The sequence below is a fragment of the Populus alba genome, chromosome 14 (assembly GCF_005239225.2).
Source record: "Populus alba chromosome 14, ASM523922v2, whole genome shotgun sequence".
NCBI lineage: Eukaryota > Viridiplantae > Streptophyta > Magnoliopsida > Malpighiales > Salicaceae > Populus > Populus alba.
The window spans coordinates 5903365-5927130 of NC_133297.1; the positions used below are offsets into that span (position 1 = coordinate 5903365).

General features: G+C 37.1%; 4 protein-coding genes across 11 annotated transcripts; 2 read left to right on the top strand and 2 right to left on the bottom strand.

Annotated features, from left to right (window-relative positions):
- On the top strand, positions 1-2655 carry LOC118041255 (subtilisin-like protease SBT1.1). Its single transcript, XM_035048520.2, has one exon. It carries the CDS (start codon positions 150-152, stop codon positions 2457-2459), a length of 2310 nt encoding a protein of 769 aa, XP_034904411.1. The 5' UTR covers positions 1-149; the 3' UTR covers positions 2460-2655.
- A 1152-nt stretch (positions 2656-3807) lies between these two features.
- LOC118041254 (phospholipase D gamma 1) lies at positions 3808-11699 on the top strand. The gene is made up of 10 exons (XM_035048519.2): positions 3808-6058; positions 6467-6583; positions 7155-7349; positions 7546-7791; positions 7915-7983; positions 8148-8295; positions 8956-9104; positions 9733-9909; positions 10239-10436; positions 11052-11699. Exons 1-10 carry the CDS (start codon positions 4217-4219, stop codon positions 11343-11345), a joined length of 3435 nt encoding a protein of 1144 aa, XP_034904410.1. The 5' UTR covers positions 3808-4216; the 3' UTR covers positions 11346-11699.
- Positions 11700-12762: 1063 nt separating this feature from the next.
- LOC118041253 (uncharacterized) lies at positions 12763-15733 on the bottom strand. Of its 5 annotated transcripts, XR_012167943.1 has the most exons (5): positions 15552-15733; positions 14494-15137; positions 13436-14379; positions 13267-13342; positions 12763-13122 (listed from the first exon to the last, which is right to left on the bottom strand). XR_012167943.1 is itself a non-coding variant. In XM_035048517.2 (3 exons), exons 2-3 carry the CDS (start codon positions 15107-15109, stop codon positions 13502-13504), a joined length of 1494 nt encoding a protein of 497 aa, XP_034904408.1. In that variant the 5' UTR covers positions 15110-15137; positions 15552-15733; the 3' UTR covers positions 12763-13501. The 5 variants fall into 5 exon arrangements, 1 of the variants encoding a protein (XP_034904408.1); XR_004686284.1 differs by lacking the exon at positions 13267-13342; XR_004686285.2 differs by having other exon boundaries at positions 12763-13342.
- A 3262-nt stretch (positions 15734-18995) lies between these two features.
- On the bottom strand, positions 18996-22454 carry LOC118041252 (E3 ubiquitin-protein ligase At1g63170). Of its 4 annotated transcripts, none has more exons than XM_073404264.1 (5): positions 21678-22454; positions 21332-21454; positions 21103-21235; positions 19888-20076; positions 18996-19455 (listed from the first exon to the last, which is right to left on the bottom strand). In XM_073404264.1, exons 1-5 carry the CDS (start codon positions 22202-22204, stop codon positions 19279-19281), a joined length of 1149 nt encoding a protein of 382 aa, XP_073260365.1. In that variant the 5' UTR covers positions 22205-22454; the 3' UTR covers positions 18996-19278. The 4 variants fall into 4 exon arrangements, with proteins under 4 accessions (XP_073260365.1, XP_073260364.1, XP_034904404.1 ...); XM_073404263.1 differs by having other exon boundaries at positions 19888-20079; positions 21678-22452; XM_035048513.2 differs by having other exon boundaries at positions 19912-20076; positions 21678-22444.
- Between the last annotated feature and the right edge of the window lie 1312 nt (positions 22455-23766).

Here is a 23766-nt window from a genome sequence, read left to right on the forward strand (position 1 = left end):
TTTTCCAGACTAAAAATTTGCTCTCTTTTTCATTTTATTCTATGTTGCTTCTCTTCCAATCAATTTTTGTTTCTATGCATAACAATTAGTTCATCTTCAGCCTTTTCTAGCCAAAGTATTTTTCCACTTTTTTACAATTTACAGCCACCATGATCTTTAGGATATCTTTGCTGTTGCTGGCCTTCATGGCTGCCAAAGCAAGTGCTGCTTCAACTGACAAGCAGACATATATAATTCACATGGACAAAAACAAGATGCCTGCCTTATATGACTCTCTAGGCAATTCCAGGCAGTGGTATGAATCAGTAATTGATTCCATCACCCAATTCTCATCCCAAGAACAAGAAGAGGAGCAGGAAACAGGATTTCCTCAGCTTCTCTACACCTACGAAACAGTGACTTCTGGTTTCGCTGCGAAACTCTCCACCAAACAAGTGGAGGCCTTGAGCCAAGTCGATGGCTTTCTCTCTGCCATTCCTGATGGAATGCTGACTCTCCACACCACACACAGCCCTCAGTTCCTTGGACTGCAAAGTGGAAAGGGACTATGGAATGCTCAAAATCTGGCTTCAGATGTGATAGTTGGCATTCTTGATACTGGAATCTGGCCTGAACATGTTAGCTTCCAAGACTCGGGCGTGTCTGCAGTACCCTTGAAATGGAAAGGCAAATGCGAGAGTGGCACAAAGTTTTCACCATCAAATTGCAACAAGAAGCTGATTGGTGCAAGAGCCTTCTTCAAAGGGTACGAGTCTGTTGCAGGAAGAATTAATGAAACAATTGATTATCGATCCCCTCGGGACTCACAAGGCCATGGAACACATACTGCAGCAACCGCTGCCGGAAACCTCGTAGACAAAGCAAGCTTTTATGGATTGGCAAACGGTTCGGCAGCTGGAATGAAGTACACAGCAAGAATTGCCGTTTACAAAGTCTGCTGGACATCAGGTTGTGCCAGCAGCGATTTATTGGCCGCCATAGACCAAGCTGTTGCTGATGGGGTTGATGTGTTATCACTCTCTTTAGGGGGTTTTGCAAAGCCTTTTTATAGTGATAGCATTGCTATAGCGTCATTTGGGGCAATCCAAAAGGGGGTTTTTGTTTCTTGCTCTGCTGGCAATTTAGGTCCATCTATCTCCTCAGTTGACAACAATGCTCCATGGATCATGACAGTAGCTGCTAGCTACACCGACCGAAGGTTTCCAACAACTGTCAAGCTTGGAAAGGGACAAACTTTTGAAGGGGCATCTCTATATACAGGCAAGGCAACAGCACAGTTACCACTAGTGCATGCAGGGACTGCAGGTGGCGAAGGAGCTGAGTATTGTATAATTGGGTCGCTGAAGAAAAAGTTGGTGAAAGGCAAAATGGTTGTTTGCATGAGGGGAATGAATGGCCGAGCCCAAAAAGGAGAGCAAGTGAAACTGGCAGGAGGGAAAGGAATGCTTTTAATCAATACAGAAACTGGAGGGGAAGAGCTTTTCGCAGACGCTCACGTTCTGCCAGCAACTTCTTTAGGAGCCTCAGCAGGTATAGCTGTCAAAGAGTATATGAACTCGACTAAAAGGGCAACTGCTTCGATTGCCTTCAAAGGTACAGTGTATGGTGATCCTGCACCAATGTTGGCTGCATTTTCATCCAGAGGACCTAGTTCAGTGGGACCAGATGTGATCAAGCCAGATGTGACTGCACCAGGGGTGAACATTTTAGCAGCGTGGCCACCAATGACTAGCCCGACTCTACTTGAAAGCGACAAAAGAAGCGTATTGTTCAATGTAATTTCAGGCACTTCAATGTCCTGCCCTCATGTTAGTGGTCTGGCTGCACTACTCAAGTCAGTCCATAAGAAATGGTCACCAGCAGCAATCAAATCAGCACTAATGACAACAGCTTATGCTACAGACAACAGGGGATCTCCAATTGCAGATGTTGGGTCCAGTAACTCTGCATCGGCTACCCCTTTTGCATTTGGCTCGGGCCATGTTGATCCAGAGAGAGCTTCAGATCCAGGGTTGATATATGACATTACCATAGAAGACTATTTAAACTATTTTTGCAGCCTAAACTACACATCTTCTCAAATAGCTCAAGTGTCCAGACGTAATGTCACTTGTCCCGACAATAAAGCTCTCCAGCCCGGTGACCTGAACTACCCTTCTTTTGCAGTGAATTTTGAAGGCAATGCTCGAAATAACAGGGTGAAATACAAGAGAACCCTGACAAATGTCGGGACCCCTTCGAGCACCTATGCAGTAAAAGTGGAAGAACCCAATGGAGTATCAGTGATCCTGGAGCCTAAGAGTTTGAGTTTTAAAAAATTGGGACAGAAACTGAGTTACAATGTGACCTTTGTTAGTTCAGGAGGAAAAGGTAGAGAAGGCAGTTCCTCTTTTGGATCTTTAGTTTGGCTGTCAGGAAAATATAGTGTTAGAAGTCCCATAGCAGTAACCTGGCAGTAGTTTCAGGACTGCAGAATAAGAAAACAAAGTTGTTTTAGGTGCAGACTGCAGACCAGACAGAAAAAAATCCAGAAAGTGGAAGTTTCCAGTTCAAATCCTATGTAATGTCGTTAAAGATTACTTGGAAACTTCTTTTCTTTGCTAAAGAATAAACAAAGATCCTTGACCATGAGGTGGGCTCTAATTTTCCAACGAATCAGAGCATGTCTTTCTTTTCTAGACTCTTTCAAACCCCATAATTTTATCACTTAGCTTCTGAATCTTTTAAAATCAAAATAAAAATAACTACCAAGGAAAAATTCAATTTTCCCAGCCAAAAGTTAGAAACAAAGGCTCAAAAACTCATCTAGAATCCGGTGCATTCTATCTGAAAAGCTCCTGGTAATGTAGGCAAAAGAAAAGTCAACGGTGGAAACAAAGACTCAAAAACTCATCTAGAATCCTGTGCATTTTGTCTGAAAACCTCCTGGTAATGTGCAAAAGCAAAAGTCAACAGTTGAAGATTTCCAAAAATACAAAAACTTGAGCCTTCTTGGTTATTTCAATTCCAAAAAAAGAAAGAAAGTCAATTGCTCACTTTTGGCTGCAAAATATAGGTAAAGGTACTATTCTTCTAAAAACTGTATTTATTTCAAGCCTCGATGGACAGGATGGAAAAGACAATCCCTGTCGATTACCTCAATTCCACTTGGCAAAGCCAGAATAGGAGAAAGGACATGCTACCCTGCCTGCACCATTTTTCTTTTCTTTTCTTTTTTTAAGGTGAAAGCTGTTGTCTTGTCACATTAGTATCGCTGTTATGATGCTCCAAAGAAAATATATTTCTTGCTGTTGAAAACTCTAAAAATGTAGACAAGTCTCAGATGTTGAATTTAACTATATGATCAGATCCTTATTTTCTTGCATGATAACGTAAGACACTTTAGGGTAAATTACAACCTTATATCTATATTTCTAACAAATTACTACATCATTTGTCCCTTTGGTTCAAAAAGTTCCACATACAATCCTTATAAATTACAACCTTCAATGGGTTATCAGACCTATAATTTTAGGTATTAATTTAAAAGATTTTTGGTCAAAGGATTAAACATATGATTTTGGACTCCAAATGGACTAACTTATTGTTGTCTCTTGGAAACAAGGGTTAACTTATAATTTACTTTAAGCTTGATAGAAATTCAAAGGATACCTTGCGTTGCGTGTTAGGGTAAATGTCATAATAAATATAAAAAACTCCATAAAGTATTTTTAAAAGAAAAATGGAAAAATAATATGACGGTGTGCTTATGTAAACATTGACATTTGCCCAATATAAATTTTCCATGTGGAAATTGCCAGATTTTCTCAGTTATTTGGATCTTTACCAAAAATTAGGACAGCCTCCTCGTAACCTGAAAAAGCCAGCCATTGTCAGCGTGATCAAATTTTCTTTTTTTAACCCTTCCGGTTCCTGTTTTTCTTTCTTGTTCTTGTTGTTCTCCTTCTTCTTCATTTAAGATTACAAGAAACTCTTTCACATCTGTTCTAAAAAGGTGATTCATTCGCTCTTTTTGCCTCATTGTTCCTACCAAGTTTGAGACTTTCTCTCTCCCTTTTCTTGTTCAGGGGATTGTCCATTGAATCTGATCAAGAAAAGGGGAAAAAATGAATCTATGAGGGGTTTTTTTTGCATGTTTTGGTTAAGTTTATGAGCAATCTTTACCGTTAAAAAGAATCACAAAAGAGTTTTCTTTTGATGTTTTCCTGTTGAAAAAATGGATAATAATTATGGTTCTTCATACCCTTATAACAATCCATATCCATACCCTCACCATCCTCCTCCGCCTCCAAGTTATGGGTATCCACCATCCGATCCATACTACTCTCCTCAGCCCTACCCTTATGGGCCATACCCTCCTTATGGTGCTTACCAATATCCGCCACCTCCATCTGCATACACAGCACCACCACCACCACATTCAACTACTCATTCAGGCTCTGTAGATTATTCCCACCAAGAACCTTCAGCCCCATATCCAACAAGCCATTCGGGGCCTTTAGACTATTCTCACCACCTGCAACCATCACCACAACCAACAACAAATTCAGGACCTTTAGGTTTTAACCGCCTGCATTCTGGTCCTTTAACTTATTCATCACCATCATCACCATATGCTGAATATCCACCAGCACCACATGTTTCAAATTCAATCCTTCAAAATAATGGAAGTTTTCATAATTACCCTTATGTTCAATCTCAACCGATCCAATATCCTTCCCCTGATAGCATTTTACAAGCACCCTCCAGGGATAATAGCTTTTCCGATCATCATAGACAAGATAGTTCTTCATCTTTAGGGATTGGATCATCATCATCAAATCCTGATAAAGTTGATGCCGCTGTTATTGGTACTTCTTCTGCTTATCCACCTTTGGATGATTTAGTAAGTAATATGCATTTGAATGATAGGAATAATCACCCTACTGCGCCTGCATCCCCACCAGCACCTTCAGTGCCTGATTCCCCTCATAGCTATCAGGGCTCTAGTTTTGGATATGGTCCCCCACGTGAATTCTATGGTTTTCCTAATGACTCATTTTCAAGTAACTGGGAGGAAAATTATGCGAGCAGAGTTGATTCTTCTGGTCACTATCCTGGTTCTGCTTATGCACATACATCCTCCTTTAACGGATCAAAGCATGGACAGGGTATGGAGATTGTGCCAGTGTCAGGTGGTAAAGGGTCTTTGAGGGTTTTGCTATTACATGGGAATTTGGACATTTGTGTTTATGATGCAAAGAATCTCCCAAACATGGACATGTTCCACAAGACTTTGGGTGATATGTTCAATAAATACACTGGAATTGTAAGTAGCAAGATTGAAGGGCAAGCGTTCACCAAGATTACCAGTGATCCTTATGTTTCGATTTCAGTGGCTGGTGCTGTGATTGGGAGGACTTTTGTGATTAGCAATAGTGAAAATCCTGTATGGATGCAACAATTTTATGTTCCCGTTGCACATCGCGCTGCAGAAGTGCATTTTGTTGTCAAGGACAATGATGTTGTGGGATCGCAGTTGATAGGAGTTGTGGCAATTCCAGTTGAACATATATGTTCAGGGGAAAGAATTGAGGGGGTTTACCCTATTTTGAATAACAATGGTAAACAGTGTAAGCCTGGTGCTGCATTGAGAATTTCAATTCAGTACGTACCCATGGAGAAACTAAGCGTTTATCGCCATGGTGTTGGTGCTGGTCCTGATTATCATGGTGTGCCAGGCACCTATTTTCCTCTTAGGAAAGGTGGAACAGTTACTCTTTATCAAGATGCCCATGTTCCGGACGGGCGCCTCCCAAATGTGCAACTTGATGACGGGGTGCCTTATCTGCACGGAAAATGCTGGCAAGATATCTTTGATGCTATACGACAAGCCCGGCGCTTAATTTACATTACTGGGTGGTCTGTGTGGCACAAAGTTATTCTGGTTCGGGATGGCGGTCAGCATTCAGGTGTCACCCTCGGGGATCTTCTGAGGTCCAAGTCCCAGGAAGGTGTAAGAGTGCTGCTTCTTGTTTGGGATGATCCTACTTCAAGGAGTGTCTTGGGATATAAAACGGTGAGAATCTTACCTTTATTTAATTGTATAATTGCAGTTTTCTACTGTAGTTTGTGGTCAGATACATGTCCTTGGAACTACCACCTTTTCATCTCTGCAAACCTTCACAAATTGTGGGCCTATATGTGAGTAGTTTTGCAAATTTGATTTCGCTTGCATATCTGATTATTATTGCTATTATGGAAACTGTTGCTTCTGTTGTCTGTTGTGTCTTCTTGCATTCGTTATGATCTCTGTACTTTCTGTCTGGGCTCTTGAGTAGAGCATAAGCCTTCCGGCTAATGATCCACGATTTCAAGGAAATGCCCTGCTAAATCCTCAAACTGTTCACTTAAATTATGCTACATGTACTTTCAATTTCAACTGGAGAGCTTCTTAACTCTTCCACTAAACCTCTCTAAAATGCAGGATGGGATTATGGCAACCCATGATGAGGAAACTCGCCGTTTTTTCAAACACTCATCTGTTCAAGTGCTACTTTGTCCTCGCAATGCTGGGAAAAAACATAGCTGGGTCAAGCAAAGGGTTAGTTATCCCAAATTACAACTGTTCTTGAGCTGTGTTATTGCTTGAAGCAGTGTTTAGTGCCTGGCGAGTGACAAACATCTTTGATGTGTTGAGCCTGTCAGTTTACCTGCCATAACAAAAGCATTTATTATGATTGATCATTGGTTTAAGTGCTAAAAGAATTCTCTTACATATAATTCTTTTGTTGCAGAATGTAATTGCTAAGTATAAACCTTAACTGAATTGAGTGGACTCCAGGCCAGCAGCCCTGCAATGACTAATTCAGTATCACAAGCTGATCTTTGCTCACTTTTTGGCTAATAGTAGTTAGAAAATCTGTAGCATAGATATTCTTTTTTCTTGCTGCTCCTCCATGTTGTTAAAAGGAATTTGTCTGAAATTTGTTGTCATGTTACCTTTTCTTTTCCTTCTTTCTTTCTTCGTTTTTTTTTTTGTGCTCAGTGAGGTGAAGCAGGAGACATGTGTCAATTGGCAATACCTGAGAGCTTTCTTTCTCATTCCAGCAAGTTTTCTTTTTTATCGGAGTGGAAATTTTAACCAAATTTCCTCTGCTGTTTCAAATTATCAGGAGGTTGGAACAATTTATACACATCACCAGAAAACTGTAATTGTAGATGCTGATGCTGGCAATAATAGAAGAAAAATCATAGCTTTTGTTGGTGGACTTGATTTATGTGATGGTCGATATGATACTCCAGATCATCCTCTATTTAGGACGCTAGAAAATGTGCACAAAGATGACTATCACAACCCTACTTTCACTGTAAGTCTTAAATTTTACCTCTGCTGTTGTTCACTTGTGATTGGCTATATGATTCAGTTGTAGAAGTGCTATTTGGCATGTTATTGATGATATAAAATATGAGCAGAAATAATCTTCTTGCTTAGAGTTGACTTTTAGAAGTAATGAAATCAATGTCTTCTTTCCTTAATTATGTAATTGTTTAAATACTGAGCAGGGTAGTGTCGCAAATTGCCCAAGAGAACCGTGGCATGACTTGCACAGCAGAATAGATGGTCCAGCAGCTTATGATGTTCTAACTAACTTTGAGGAGCGTTGGATGAAGGCTGCAAAACCTAAGGGGCTTAAAAAACTAAAAACATCATATGATGATGCTTTACTCAGGATAGACAGAATTCCAGACATTATAGGTGTTTTCGAGACTCCTGTTAATGAGGAAGGTCTTGAAGCTTGGCATGTTCAGGTAATTTGTCCAAGCCTGCTCAAGGATCATGCACTGTGATGGGGAGGGGTTATTTTGGTCTTAGAGCTGAATATAGTTTTCTGTAATGAAATTGCATTTGACTTTGCCTTTTCTAAACCACAGATATTTCGATCAATTGATTCAAACTCCGTGAAAGACTTCCCAAAGGATCCAAAGGATGCCACAAAAAAGGTGAGATGGTTATTGTAATTATTATTTTGACAAGTAAAAAATCAAGATAAGAGAATATTCGGCAACCGGTTGCCCGTTGTTTCTCTATTGAGCATGTGCGAGGGGGAGGTGTTCGTGTTTTCATGGCTACGTGTGGAAGTTGACTGACTATTCTGCTGTAACAGAACCTGGTGTGTGGAAAGAATGTACTCATTGACATGAGCATACATACAGCATATGTGATGGCCATCCGTGCTGCCCAGCATTTTATTTACATAGAGAACCAGTATTTCATTGGGTCTTCCTACAACTGGAGTTCATATAAAGATTTAGGTGAGGAACCTCTTATCTGATTTTATGAAAAAATCATGTTAAGGCAGGCTGCTTTGAACACTGCATTTCATTGCCTTCCCTGCTTTCTAGTCAACTTGGAAAGCACGAACCTTGCAGTTTTGAAACAAAGATTGAACTCAGTTTTGTTGGAGTAAAGATGTAATGGTACCTGAATTCCTCTCATTGTTCATTAATTTTTCATTCCCTTCTTTAACCAAAATACTGCAAAAGAATTGGGCAAATAGGTATCTGGGGCACAATTGTGAAGGATGGAGAAATTGAAGGTGCTTTAAAACTTTAAGGAAGGGTTAGTGATAAAGTAACATGGGAGAGTATGCAGCACAATTAAGAAACAGACTATCCAAAAGAATTATAGGAAATACAATTAGTGGAAGTCTCAACCTTGATTAAAGAATGCTGAAGAGGGATAGAGGAATTAAAAGGAACAACAATATATATACAGAAATCTCAATCAAGTAAGAAACTAAAAGAAAGAAAGCAACTAAACGAGGAAAAACAAAAATTCTCCATGTATTGTTCTTTTCTGGGGTATCTCAGTATCTCAAATAGATGGACTATTGCTGTAAAGAGCTGTTTTATATAGTTCCAGCAAAAAAATTTATTTAGATACTGAACTGTTGTCATGTTGCCTTCTTGCAGGGGCTAATAATTTGATTCCTATGGAAATCGCACTAAAGATTGCCAATAAAATCAGAGCACATGAGAGATTTGCTGCCTACATTGTTGTTCCGATGTGGCCAGAGGGTGTTCCAACTGGTGCTGCTACACAAAGGATTTTGTTTTGGCAGGTAGGTTCCAGCTACAGATTTGGTAGTCGAAACCTTTGTTTTGTTAGGAATGGCCATTTTCCCTTTCTTGTGCTTTACTATTCAGCATGATTGATGTCTTTTAAAGAAAATCTGAACAGGTAAAAGTTTGTGGATACTAATAAAAGTTTTTACCTGGTCCTAATTCACTGGTAGAGATCTGTTCTTTCATGGGGAAAGATGACAAGCAAGTGATATCAATGATAAAATAGTACTCACTTTGTAAATACGAGAAAAATTTATAGAAAAAATCGGTTCGTAAAAAAGCTGCTGTTACAGCTTGTTATGGGATTGCATCATGTTATTGGGGTAGAACATGACCTAAAATCTATAAACAAACCTACTCTAACTTGGTTATAAAAAGTTAACAGCTCAGAGCTAATTTGCCTAGTTTATTTATCTGTATATTTTTTCTACTTGCTAGCTATTAGCATCATCCAATAAAATATTAAATAGCTTAACTTTTTGTCGTTTCATATTTTACTCTTTTGAGTTTCTAGACCCAAGAACTGGAAAGCCAAATGGAACTAAGATTTGTCATGACAGAAAAGTCTGCACTAAATGGTGGTATTATGTTATGCTAATCTGGGAATGTTGATAATTGCTGCAGCATAAAACGATGCAAATGATGTACGAGACTATTTACAAGGCTCTAGTGGAGGTCGGACTTGAGGAAGCATTCTCACCGCAGGATTTTTTGAACTTCTTCTGTCTTGGTAATCGTGAATCTGTAGATGGATTTAATTCTTCATACATGCCAAATCCCCCAAGTTCACACACTCCTCAGGTATCTTCATTCTTGAACTCAGTTGTTTCACTCATGCAATGTATTTTGCAGTTATTTGGAAAATGAGAAGCCTCTGATGCAAAATGACGTCCTTGAATCCTGTTATCCTAGAAAATTTGAATTTCATACTTGGATACCTTAACTCTATTTATAACACACAGCCGGAGAATTTGCTGCAATTTGATGATTTTGATACCTTTTATTTTATTTTCTTATTTGTTTCTGTATGAGCAGGGTCAGATATTGGTTCATTTGAGACCATCTAAATTTTTCAGATTCTCTCCATCCTTTTCTCTCCTTAATAATGTGCTGTATTGTGGCATTTCCAGGCACTTAGTCAGAAAAGCCGGCGGTTCATGATTTATGTTCATTCAAAAGGGATGATAGTTGATGATGAGTATGTAATACTGGGATCTGCGAACATAAATCAGCGTTCCATGGAGGGCACTAGAGACACTGAGATAGCAATGGGAGCCTACCAACCTCAACATACCTGGGCAAGAAAACAGTCTAATCCACTTGGACAGGTAACCTTCATTGAGATAATATGAAAACCACATCTGTTTCTGTCACAGTTGAAAACAGAAACTCAATATGACAATTGATTCACGAGAAAAAGGATTCACTGCTTGAAAAATGGAGAATTACTTTAAATAAATAAATAAATAAAACTAGTTTAGAAGAACAACAATAATGATTTGATGGCATTATCGTGCAACACAGCATTGAAATAGTGAAGCAATGTCTGCAGTTGTATAAAAGCTGAAGAATTATTTATGGTGCTTGAAGAGTTGTTTTTGTCTGATAATGTTTGAATGAATAAATTAAATATGAAAAACAAAATATGAAAATTAATACGAGGAAACTTTTTTTGAAAGAAAATGTTAAATAGAAAATATCAAAGAATCTGAACTGTTGTGCCACTTGACTGTAGAACCAGTTTTTTGTCAGTCATTCCTGTCAACAATGACAGTCATACATGAAATTGACATGAGAGATGAAGATTTTATTTGTTTATCCTTCATCCTTGCCGCTGGATGCAGTTAAAAAAACTACATATTTTATTTAATATTTGAAACTCTGAAATTTCTTGTATTTGCTAATTGACTTGCTGTTTCTTGAACAAAATGCTTCCTTTTTAGATCCATGGATATCGGATGTCTCTCTGGGCAGAGCATACTGGAGTTATTGAGGACTGCTTTACAAAACCAGAGAGTCTTGAATGTGTTAGGAGAATTAAAGCAATGGGGGAGATGAATTGGAAACAATTCGCCTCTGAGGAGATATCAGAGATGACAGGGCACCTGCTAAAGTATCCAGTTGAAGTTGATCGTAAGGGCAAGGTGAGGCCTATTCCTGGATCTGAAACTTTCCCAGATGTTGGAGGAAATATAATAGGTTCGTTTCTTGCAATTCAGGAGAATCTGACCATCTAAATAAATCTTGTAATGTCAAGTTTCCACTGGCTATGAGATCAAAAGGGATGAATATACATATAGGATAGTGATTCAAGCACAGAGTTTTGAAATATACCCATCTTTACTTGTTAAAAAGCCAATGATATTGTATGTTCACCCTCGCTCTATTTTTGGGGGCATAAACATGATTAATTTCACAAAACTCATGATATGAAGGATGCTATTCATTGTATATCTTCAAGAAAATTATTCCTTCTTGGGCCAAAGTCTCGATTGAGAATGAAGAGCTTGTATTTTTGTATATTTGTGTAAATACAAAGGCTACATAAAGATTTTACGATGAATGTTTAACATCTGGAGATTTTTATTTTATTTGACTGATGTTCGAATTATATTCTTATGGTTGTGCTTGCTGTTTTTGAATGAGCATGCATAGGAAACTTGCAGATTTCACAAGTGCATTTATTTCCCAGTTAATCTCTATATTTAGGTACTAAAAAAAATTCTTTTCAAATAAATCAGGGTATAAATATAAAAAATAATATCAAAAAAACACAAGAAAAGGTATTATAGGGATAGAGTTCTTCAATTTTTTGCTGCATATGATCGGAATATAGATGTCAAATACAGAGTTTACAGCCTTTTCTGTAGCATGTGCTAGGTCGGGTGGCATTGTTACCACAACAGGTACGCTAAATAGCAGGGACGTAGCCGATTTGTGAGCAGAACAATCCCTTCTTTTTATAACATCGAACCAAGTTGCAATGAAAGGATTAATAAAGAAACTTTACAGGCAATCGCCATATCTATATCGCATGAAGTTAATTAACAACAAAGCAAATGGAACCTTGTCGTGAGAATTTAAATCCTGGCCTAACCTAATTATCTTTTACATTTGTGGATAAAATCTAAATATCCCTAGTCATCTTATACATGGAAATTTCAGAGAGAGTAGTAGAATACCAAAGATAAGGAGTGCAGATGGATTCTAGACTGAATAAAATGGATGCGCCTGTATGTTAATAAAAATTTGCACATGCATCAGGGCGGCAGAAGCAATAGCAGTTTGCATACAACCAAAAAGAAATTGTGCAGAATACATTCGATGCTCATGAGAATAATGTATTCCTCTTAAAAAGGCAACACGAGCGAGCTTGAGTACTCAATTTTTGACAAAAGCAACCACCTCGCTAGCTCTTCCAGTATCAGAGCGAAAGAAGAAAAATTGTGTCGAATACATTAACCGCTCGTGTAGTTTTGCAAGAATTCCCGCAAAAGAAGCTGGTAGAAACAATTTCATGGTAATCTCATCTACAACCCATAAAAGGCTCTCCACAAGCTTTAGCACATGCGATCACGCAATGTTGTGCATTAGTGAGAAATATGAATTACTCCTTTTAGAAAAGGCAACACGAATGAGCTATAGCACTTAACATTTAACTAAAGCAATCACCTTTCAAGCTCTTCAGATATCAAATAATGAGAGGTAAAATTGTGCAGAATACATTCAATGCTCTAGCTCATATTTCATACAACACTCCCTCAGAGATTCGGGAAAAGACTGTCAGATCATTCTACTAACACCAACCTAACACGGATTCAAATCCTTTGGAAAGGATTCAGCAGTTTTTAGGAAGTAGGATTTCTCAGTCTTCGCATAAACCAAAGTAGCTTATATATAACTCTCTTTCACAGCCTCAAATCTTGAATTATTTGGAAATGTAAAACGTCTTCTTAGTCTTCCCAATTCCTGTTGATTTCATGTCTTGTCAGCCATTCAGTTATACACACAAACCTGCAAAAAGAATATCCATACAAGTCCTGTTCAAAAAAGACAAACATAGATACCCAACTTTGCATTATGTAATCAACTCCTCTTGTGTGAAGCACTCGCAGGAAAACAAGTCTCCTGAAGATGATGAGTGATGATTAAATTGACCTTTTCTATGACAGTGACATGAAAAAGATGGCGTAGGGAGCAAGGAAGCCAAGCACCAATCAGAAAATAAATTTAGCTGAACCATGAAGGAAAAAGATATTATTACTAAGTTTTGTAAATTCTCATTAGCTATACTCTAGGAAATAATATAAGCTGATGTAGCACTTACCGAATTTTGAAATAGCATTCAAAAACAAGATCAAGAGAATCAATCTAATTAGCCAAGCCAATACCATCATGAAATATTAACAAGCTTTGCACGCCGAGTATTTTGATCCACTTCCACTTTGAGACCAAGTCCAGCTAGTTCAGGCATATCAACTGACCCTTGAAGCTCCAATCCAGCGACTGCCTGTTGGTTTTCTGAATTCCCTTCCAATAAGTTCCTCATCGACCATATGCCCCACTCCCTCAAAAATGGGTTATCTTCATCTGTAACACACTGTTGCAACATTAGAAGCATCCCATTCTTCTGCCTAATGTCATCTTGCACATGCTTTCTTCGGTAAGCACAATTGCCAATGACAGCAACTAAGTCTCTCCGAAATCCTTTATAGGGACAGACTTTAGGGAAGTAAGAAGTAGTTGCTTCTTGGTTACCAGCCTGATTCATGGCTTTCCTGATTATTTTTGGAGGCTCTAGATCACGAAGCAGGCATAAGAGCAAATCAAGCAGTCCAGATGACAAGAGTGAATCAACAACATCTACCAAATCTTCTTCTTTGCCAACTCCACCATTGTTAGCACATATATCTCTTAAAATGGTGAGTGAGTAACCAAGGACATCAATAACAGCAAGCCCGGTCGGGAGCCTAGATTCAGCTCTAGAACCAAACTCAAAAGCTTCAACTGATTTCTTGAATATTCCAAAAATGCACAAGGCAAAATCATTGGGAATGGTAATCTCCTTCAGTCGCTCATTCAAAATCTCTGACACAATATTTAAAAGATATGCTTGTTCAGTAAAAAATGGGTTGCTGCTTAAACTAATTTCCTCTTCATTTTCACGATTACTACAAACACCATATATTCTTGAGAAGAGTTGAGGGAAGTAAATATCCTCTAAACAAATCCTTGAGAGAAGCAACTTCAGCCACTCTTCTCCAAAACCAACTGGTAAAACAGCAACCAAAAACAATCATAAATACAATTCAAACAAAAGGTGATAAGAGAAGGGGGGGGAATTAAATATTAGCATGATTGCGCAGAATAAATCAAAATATTAACCTAAAGATGCAGTTCGTATAATTTCAACAACAATAGGCAACCCTTGATCCCCACAAAGCTGCAAAACTAATTCAGGGCTTCCATCACAACAAGCATAAATAATCATACACAGAGGATCACAAGTCCCCTGACTCCGAACTTTTGCAAGCATATATAACTCATCATGGAACAATCCACCCCAAATAGCTTGTTGGTGTTCTTTCCCAGCCAAAGAAACATTCGCCAAAACCTGTAAGCCCATTCGAATAATCCCATGATCTGGTTCAGAAGAAGCTACCTTTTTAGACCTCAAAACTGTCAAAAAAATCCCAACTCCATTCAATTGAATAAAAGACTTCTGGTTTGCAACTTCTCCTGCACATAAGTTTCTCATGAGTCTTAAAGAGAGTGAGAGATATTCATGATCAAAGGGATCATTTAGTAGATGGGTGATAAGCTGAAGGACAACCGGGAGAATGTTTTTGGAAGCAAGGTCTGCACGACCATCATCGGTTTTAGCTATTGCTATCAGAATCTCTAATGTTTCTTTCAAATCAGACGATTTTGAAGCAGTAAACAATGGCTCAAGGAAATCGTTCCGTGCAAATGATACCTCTGTCAATGATGCACCACCCATTATTAATTTAGCAAAATGCAATTTAATCCTGCACCAATGGGGCAAATTTTCAGATAGTAAAATAAAAACCTACCCTATAAAATGCAAAAGATTGAGTAGTTCAGTGAATTATGTTGATGGAGCCTTGGGTAATTTTATTTCCCAACACAAAAAAATCTGTGTTTTTCTTGCTATAATTCACAAAAGCAAAAATTAAGTGAAACCCAGAAAATTTAAATTTCAAAAAAAAAAAAAAAGTAGTGAGGTGAAGCTAAAGCACCAATAATAGCCCCTGAATTGCATTTATAAACAAAACTAGAAAAATAGCAGCAACCAAACTTAGTCAAATTAATCATAAATTTCAGAAACAATAACAATAGCAAGGATACAATGAATAAAATAATAGAAATTCCAGTTCTTTAGAACCCTAGTGAAGACATTGAGAGATGGTTCGGAGCGTTACCTGTAAAGCGGTAATTAAAAACCCTAGCTAAGTATTAACACTACTCTTAATGTTCAAGAGAGATGGAGGAGAAGGTCACCGACTTTTCCTTTTGTCTTATCAGGTGGGAAAACTTTTTGTCTTCGAGGAATGCTTTTGAAATCCTGGATTCCTGCTGATGCTTGTAGAAGAAAACCAAATCATAAAAACAAAGGGATTGATCGTAGAATTCGGTCCTTTTACTCTTGATACTTTCTCAATATGGACCTTATACTCTTTCATCTTTTATTCGGTCCTTGTAATCTAAGATTTTTATTAATACAATCCCTCCATCCAACCTCCTCTCAATTCTGTTGATTCTTGACCCTACGTCAAAAAGTGTACATCGTATAACATAACATAACAAAATAAATTAAATGGGAAAGGGATGCAAAATAGTATTTTTATTGTAACGCTACACACATTTTACCCTGGATTACAGCAATAAAATAACAATTTTACTCTAGAATCAAATAATATTTGGTGGTTGATAGGTGTAATAAGATTTTTTTTAATTTTTATTAACAATAAAAATACTAAAATACCATTAAATATATATGCATGTATGTATGAATGTATGTATATATGTATGTATTACGACCAAGGGTAGTCTCGCTTTTTTATTTTTGAATACACGATTAGATTACTTAGAAGACCTTAAAGTGTAAAAAATGCATTTGATCAATGATTATTTTTATCTTTTTAAGTTATTTTTTTATTTATTATTTTGTCAAGGGTATTATGATCTTTTAAATAATATTAAATTTTAAAAAGATATTAGCATACAGAAGGTGCTCGTATATTTCAAATGACGGGTGTGTCACCTCTTGACGATTAAAACTGCTTTTTAGCCATGTCACTAGATGTATTGTTGAGTCCTTTTTTTTCTGGTGTAGCTTGTGTCAAGGGTAGTTAAGCAGCTTGTCGCATGTAGATTTTTTTATTTTATTTATTATTTTCTCTCTCCTCCCTTTGGAATTGCCAATTGATCCTCTCTATTCTTTTTATATTTTTGCTTCAGTTATTTTTTTTATAATTTCTTTTTGTGTCTTCGATTGAGATGATTGGTCTTGACTTTGTCCAATTGGTGTTCACATGAATAACCAATCATGTGTCAAAATAAGAGATCATTCATTACTTAAGTTAATAGATGTAAAAATGATGAAATATATGTGAAAAGAAAGTGTATGAAACATGAGAGTAACGGTGTGTTGGATAGGGAAGTAATGAAGTCAAGTTAGCACGAGTCCATCTATTTTCTTATCTGGTGACATGTTGTATTTATAGATACCATAAATCATATAAGTTTATCTAGTGAGAGAAAATAATAGGGAAATATTTACTTTCTTAGAAAGTTGAACCATTAGTTAGTGTGCTACGCTTATCATTGATTAATTGTTTGGTGTTTGGGGAGTAATTTATTAGTGAAAAGGTTACTGAAAGTAAGAAAGTTCATGCAAAGTGAGTCTTAGGATAGTCACCGATGAAAAAGGTGGTTGGGGCAGGAAAAGAATGGTCAAGCTAGAAGAATTGATATCAAGATAGAATTAGGAATGATTGTTGATGAAAAGGTTGGCATGAAAGAGGTTGTTTATGGGTGAGAGAGAGTGGTGTGGTGTATGTTAGGTGATGCATTCCTAGAAATAAAAATATTTGTAAGGTATGCGCCTAGCAATGAGATTGAAATGGGTAGTTAGAGAGAAGAAAAGAAAGGATAAAAAAAAAGAGAGAAAGGAAAGAGAAAATAAAAGCGGCCAAAACGATAGAAAAGAAAGGAAGAGCCTAGTAGGGCTAGCTAATAGTGTTGGGTTTCTAAAAACACATACATGTTGTAGAAACTATAAATTTTATTTTATTTTTTTTTAGTCTCAAGAATCCTTTTAAATAGATTTAAAGTTGTTTAAAGTTTATACAAAGATTATTTGAAAATCAGATGTTTTTTTAGGCTTTAAATATTTTTTTAATTTGAGTTATTGCAAATTACAAATTATCCAATCGTTCAGCCTTTAATAATCATACAAACCGCTAGTGAGAAATTTTATCTTCTTTACTTAAAAATCAGGTATTTTTTTCGGCTTTAAATAATTTTTTAAGGTTAGGTTGTTTTTTTTTTTTTTTTGCTTTGATCATTGAAGCCAAAAGATCAAGCATACGAATAAGAATGAATTATATTCTTTTTACTCTGTATATACTAGTGTAATTATTTAAAGCTAACATATAAAAATTTCTTAATTTCTCAGCTGGTGATTTATGAAAGAGCCAGTAAATACAACTGGTGATTTATGAGAATGGGGAAGTAGAGAAAACTGCATCTTTACAAAACACAACGAAACCATTTCCTCAAGACTTGTATCAAAGAACAAGAACCATAATGCATTGAGATTACAGGTCACTCTTATCCGAGCACCAAGCAGATGCTGCTGGAGCAAAAAGAGAACATGATTCACCTGGGTAAGATGATCTGCTCGAAATACCATTGTAATGTTGAGCTATTGCAGAGAGGGCAGGTTGCATTGATGCAAAGCCACTTGTCTATGCACATACGGTGGAAATGGTGATTGCAGGGAAGTCAACGCAGTTCACTTCCATCTTCATAGGCAGAAAGGCAAATGCAACATTCCTGAAATATATGGATTATTTCTCCATGCAATTTTATGTGTTTTGCAGGTATAGAAGTCTCCATGAAATACCGAGGAAAGAATTTTGATGACGATTTAGAAGTCTCAGTTCATTCATTACACACACATATATGGATTATTTCGCATCCTCATATCTCCACAAAAGACTTGTTTTGCAGTTGTTTATGATCTTCGAACCCATCGACACTCCTTCAATGTTTCAACCCTGTCATCTATCTCGAAAAAGCTTTAATATAATGGAGTTTTTCCTTAAACGTCGTCAAGTTCTATGTTATAAACTAATTGTCTTTTATGTTTGTTGCAGGGTTTGATTGCGGCTATGAAAAGATGATTGATGACAAGTGTTGTTTTGCTTAAAATGTTAAAATGACTTTGAAATGTCAAGGGCATTTTATATCTTACTAACAAAGAAAGATTAAGTAGCGTGGCAAAAACACTGCTTACCCATACTGATGCTACTGTGTATTATAATAGTTCTCTGGGTTTTCTTCTTTTGGACGCCTATTTCTTCCTGCCTGGCATGGCTGGGTTGGGTTGCTAGAGGTTTTGAATTTTCTTAGAGCATGGGAGGTGGCTCTCGGCTCATTTGTTTATGTCTTTGTGGCATGGAATGGTATCCTTTTGTGTTGCTGGGCTTGTTCTGTGAGTCTTTGTTGTTGGCTGGGCTTGGTTTTGAGATTTCGTATTTTCTTTTTCTATCTCCTATTTTCTAGAAAATTAAAATATTATTTCTCTGTTCTTCCATGGTTGGTCTCCGAGCACTGGATGTCAGTTTGACAGCTTGAGATACAGCTCGTTAGTCAATTACATTGATTTAAAACAAAAAACGTGTCTCGCTTTGCACACTACGCTGAACTTCAATCATATATACAGATTACAGAGCATAAAACATGTACACATTTCCTGTGGTGAATGCCTGCATTTGGTACAACAGGCTGAGTTTTGGAGGCTAGAAAGTAGCAGGCACCAATCGCTGATCGACTCTCTGTTTCTTTAGTCAAAGAACAAGAACTGCAAGGTATGATACACGCAGATTATGGGAAGATGCTCTTCTCGAAAAACCTGTTTTTTTATGCTTCTTCATTACCACTTCGATTGCCAGCTTTTACAATGTTGAACTTGCAGAGAGGGCAGGTTGCATTGATGCAAAGCCACTTGTCTATGCACATACAGTGGAAATGGTGATTGCAAGGAAGTTCACGTAGTTCACTTCCATTTTCATAGGCAGAAAGGCAAATGCAACATTCCTGTGATAATTTGCAACAAAGTATTCAAGTCAGAAGTGCATCGAGGTTAAAGAGCTGAAAATGGGGAATCAGCTCCATAATAGAAGCAACCATATCATTAAGAGAGGAAGACCAATTGTTCTTGTTTCCCTGTTCAGTTTGCTTTAGCTACCCAACCCATACCCCAGCCTTTTACACCCGTTTGGTATTGCATTCCAAATGGTGGACGGCTAAAATTTGATTATTTTAGTTTAAAATTAATTTTTTTATTGTTTTGATGTTTAGATGTGTTAATATCAAAAATATTTTAAAAATTATATATTATTTTAATATATTTTCAAGTTAAAAACACTTTAAAAAACAACCATTATCATATTGCCAAACACCCTCTTAAAAGCTTTGAAGCTGAGGCACAGTTGCATGAAAGAGTATATATTCTAGAAGTGACAATACCAAATTGCTTGTTGAGATACTCACAGCGTCTTCATGGGAGACAGCAAGTTCAATGGGTGTGTCAGTGTCACATTCAGTCATCATCCCTCCACAAATTTCTGGATTTTCACCATCAACTTTCTCAAAAGCCTCTGCCCTGCAAAACTTGTATTTTGGTAATCGATCAATCTCTTCTGCTGTCGCTCCTTCCTGCTACCAAATTGAAGGCAATGCACGTTTAGGGACATGGAATTCAAGAACAAGAGCAAAAGATGCATTTTGTGAATGAAACTGATGCCTTTTGAAAAAACAGATCCGATTACCTCAGACAATTACCAAGCAATGCCATTGCCCAGTACACATAACATGTGTCACGACTCAGAAATTAATATAACTACATTGCCCGAATTAAAAACAGTAAAAAGCATCAATATGGCTTCGAGACAACAATGATGTGCTTATGTCACTCTCCGGACAACAATTTAAGACTTTGTCCATTAAGATAATTCATACAAAGTGTATTCAATTTCAAATTGGTAACAATTCCAGTCAACTTTAAAGATCACAAATAATAACAAATCAACAAAGATTTAAAGAGGAGAAATCCGGAACCTAGACTGCCCTCCAAATTAAGCAACAATGCAGCTTAATTTGAAATCCTTCATGCGTACAAAATATCATCATCGTAATGTTTTTTCAAGCTGACCCAATAGACACCAAAGCTTTCTAGGTTGGAGCAGCATGTTTCCCCTTGCTCATTCTCCTCAATCTTTGATCAATGGTGTCTTACTGCTCCAGCTGTCCATCTAATAGGAAGTTATATTTTTTAGGTCTATAGGGTGAAACATCAGGGTTCATCAAAGGGATGAAGGCAGATGGAGCATTAGAATGTCTTTCATCAAAGGTTGAGAAGAATGAGCAAAGGCAAAGATTCACCACTTATCACGTTTTCGAGGAGTAATTGGAGGATTCTCAGAACATGGCAGACAGTAGCAGAAATCATCCACCAGGGCATGTGAACTGGAGGCGGGGCTTAATCTCTTATCGTAAAACTTTAAAGCTAAAAGCTGTATCTGATTTATATTCAAGACTGAGGAGAGAAGACAGAGTTTTTCAAGTCCTAGACTGCAAAATTATGATGTCAAGAAATAGATAACGAGCCGTGTTTCTGTTGTAATTTATAGATCCTTTCAAAATCAGAAGTTGCTTGGCCAGTGTGCCACCTAAAAATTTTACCGGGTCTGTCATAGCATACAAGATGCCAATTATACATGGAAGGCAGCAGCAAACAGCAATTCCAATGAGACATGCAGCAGCAGCGCATATGATTACAAAGAGAGCGTCGAAAGCAAGAAATGTAACACAGAGCCTGCAAAAGAAACCAACAGCTAAACCAATAAACATACTAAAAAAAATAAAGTGAATATACAAAGGGCACATCAAAGCAAAATTTGTTCTAACAAACCAGTAAAGCTGAGGTGAATTCTCTTCCAAATCTTGGCGACCAGCGGCGGTGATCCAGTAGAATCCAATAACCCACCAAACAACTGAAACCATCGTACTTGCAGATTCCACACGATTTGGCACGCTGCAAGAATAAAGCGCAAGGATTACTATATCTACAAATTCATAAAATACATGAGATTAAAATGCTCACACTCCAGTCCAACACAAGCAAAGCATCATGAAATACACAACTTTAAACAACTTATGAGGGGGGAAAGAAGCCCCTCGTTTCTTGTTTTGCAAGATTGTTTTCGAATTTCACAAAACAAGAACCAAAACACCCCCAGCAAACAATGAAACCTCACCGGCTAGTATCTTCACCATCATTTCCACTTCGACGAGTCCCAAAACCCAAAGAATCCCCTGACCCAGAGCTCAAAATCCCACTTTCTTCAATCCCCAAATCCCTTCTATTTCTATACTCAACAACAACACACACAATATGACACAAACACTGTAATCCATACCCAACAATCCACACTCTCAGAGGCACCTTTGGCTTCTCCTCCCAACTCAACCCCAAAACACCAACAGCTATTATCACAAACGCCAAATTCCGCAAAACATCAATAAGAACTATCGGCTTCGAGTAACCCCAGCCACTCTGCCTCTCTTCAAGCTGCTCGGCTGCATTTTCACGAACACGAACAGATGGTTCTCTCAGCATCATTCCGCGGCTGCTTGCCAGTCGGAGGAGACGGGCGGCAGCGCCACGAAGTTGTGGTGGACGGCGGATACGGAGGAGATGGTTGGCTACTGAGGAGGTTAGTAACGGTGAGGTGTCAACGCCCCCGGACTGTGGTGATGACAGGGAACCATTTGGCGGGTACATTTTTGTGCGGGACTGCGTAACTTGAAGAGTCTTTTCTTCTTTTTATGGTGCGATTCTTAAAGACACATGAGATTTTTGAATGAAAGGCTTAAGTTCTAACAACTTAGGGCTCGAAATCCCGAGGGAATGAATGAATATGTTTTGTGTGTGTTTGTATTTGAAACCCTTCGAGGGAATTATGACGAAAGAAAAACTTGAGATATTTTAAATAATATAATTTAATTCAACTATATAGTTCAATGTTTTATCTCCGACATAATAAATATAATAAATTGTTAACTAAATTCAAATTTATTCATGAATTAAACTCAATATAATATTGATTTGATTTTAAATAAGGGATATGAGTTTTGAAATGGATTTTTATGTCTGTGAAACAAAAATAAAACATGTCTTCGTTTCTTTCTTGTGTCACGAGCCAGAGTGCACGTGATAGGGCAATTGAGTGCTTATTGGTGGTGGGAGAACAAGTGAAAATGATGTGCCAATACGGCAAATGTTCATTGAATCTGTACTAAAGTCATGCCTGCTCGCTCACTTCACTTCACTTCACGACAAGTTCCTCCGGCTGCCATGATTTAGGAAAAATCTTTTCTTTTTTTGCGAGACGTGATACTCACGAAGGTAGTTTATTTTTGTATATTAAAAGTATTTTAAATAAATTTAAAAATTATTATTAAAGTGTTTTTTTTTTCATAACTCTAGAATTATCAAAGACTTAACAGATAAAAAAAATTAAAAGATAATAAAATTAAAAAAATTATAATTTTATAAATTATTTCAAATAAAATGAGTACCAAATATAATAAATAAAAAACTTTAATTAAAAAAATGATAAAAAAATAAATAATAATCATAAAAATAAAGATCAAAGTTGATATAAAAATCAAATTTTATAGAATAAAATTGAAAAAAAAAAGATTCAAAATAAAATATATAGCAATCAAAAGTTTAAGAACTAAATTTGATATAATTAGTAAATAACATGGTATTTCTAAATTTTTTACAGAAAGTGTTTTCCTTCTAAAATTAAAAAAATATACTTTTTTTAAACCAAACTAATTTTTTTTTTTAACTGAAAGTATTTTTTATTCATTAATTTTTCTAATAAAAAAAGTTCAAGAAAAAAAGTACTTTACGGAATCTCAGTAACAGTTTCTATTGAATAATTTATTTAAAATTTATTTGAGCTTAAAGACGACAAACGAAAACTTACTAGGTTAGCTAGGTAGAGGTAGCCTTTCCCTTTCTTTTATCTGCAGCGAAGAAATCAGCTTAGGTTTTCTCGAGAGCCTTCAACACCAACAACCCCTGAGATCACATGTCAGGCAATTTTCAATCGAGCGAGCTAGGTAGAGTCCAAAAATGTTTACCTTTGACTCTCTTGTTCAGCTGTGACCACTAATTGAGATTAAATATCAGCTCGCATTCAATCAACAGAGAACTAATCCACCAAACCTTCAGGCCGACATGCTAGCTTAGCCATGGCGTGATCTGCGGTGAAATTTAAGCATCAATGGACAATAATTTAGGTCTCTTTTCGTAAGCCACTGTCTTCCCTG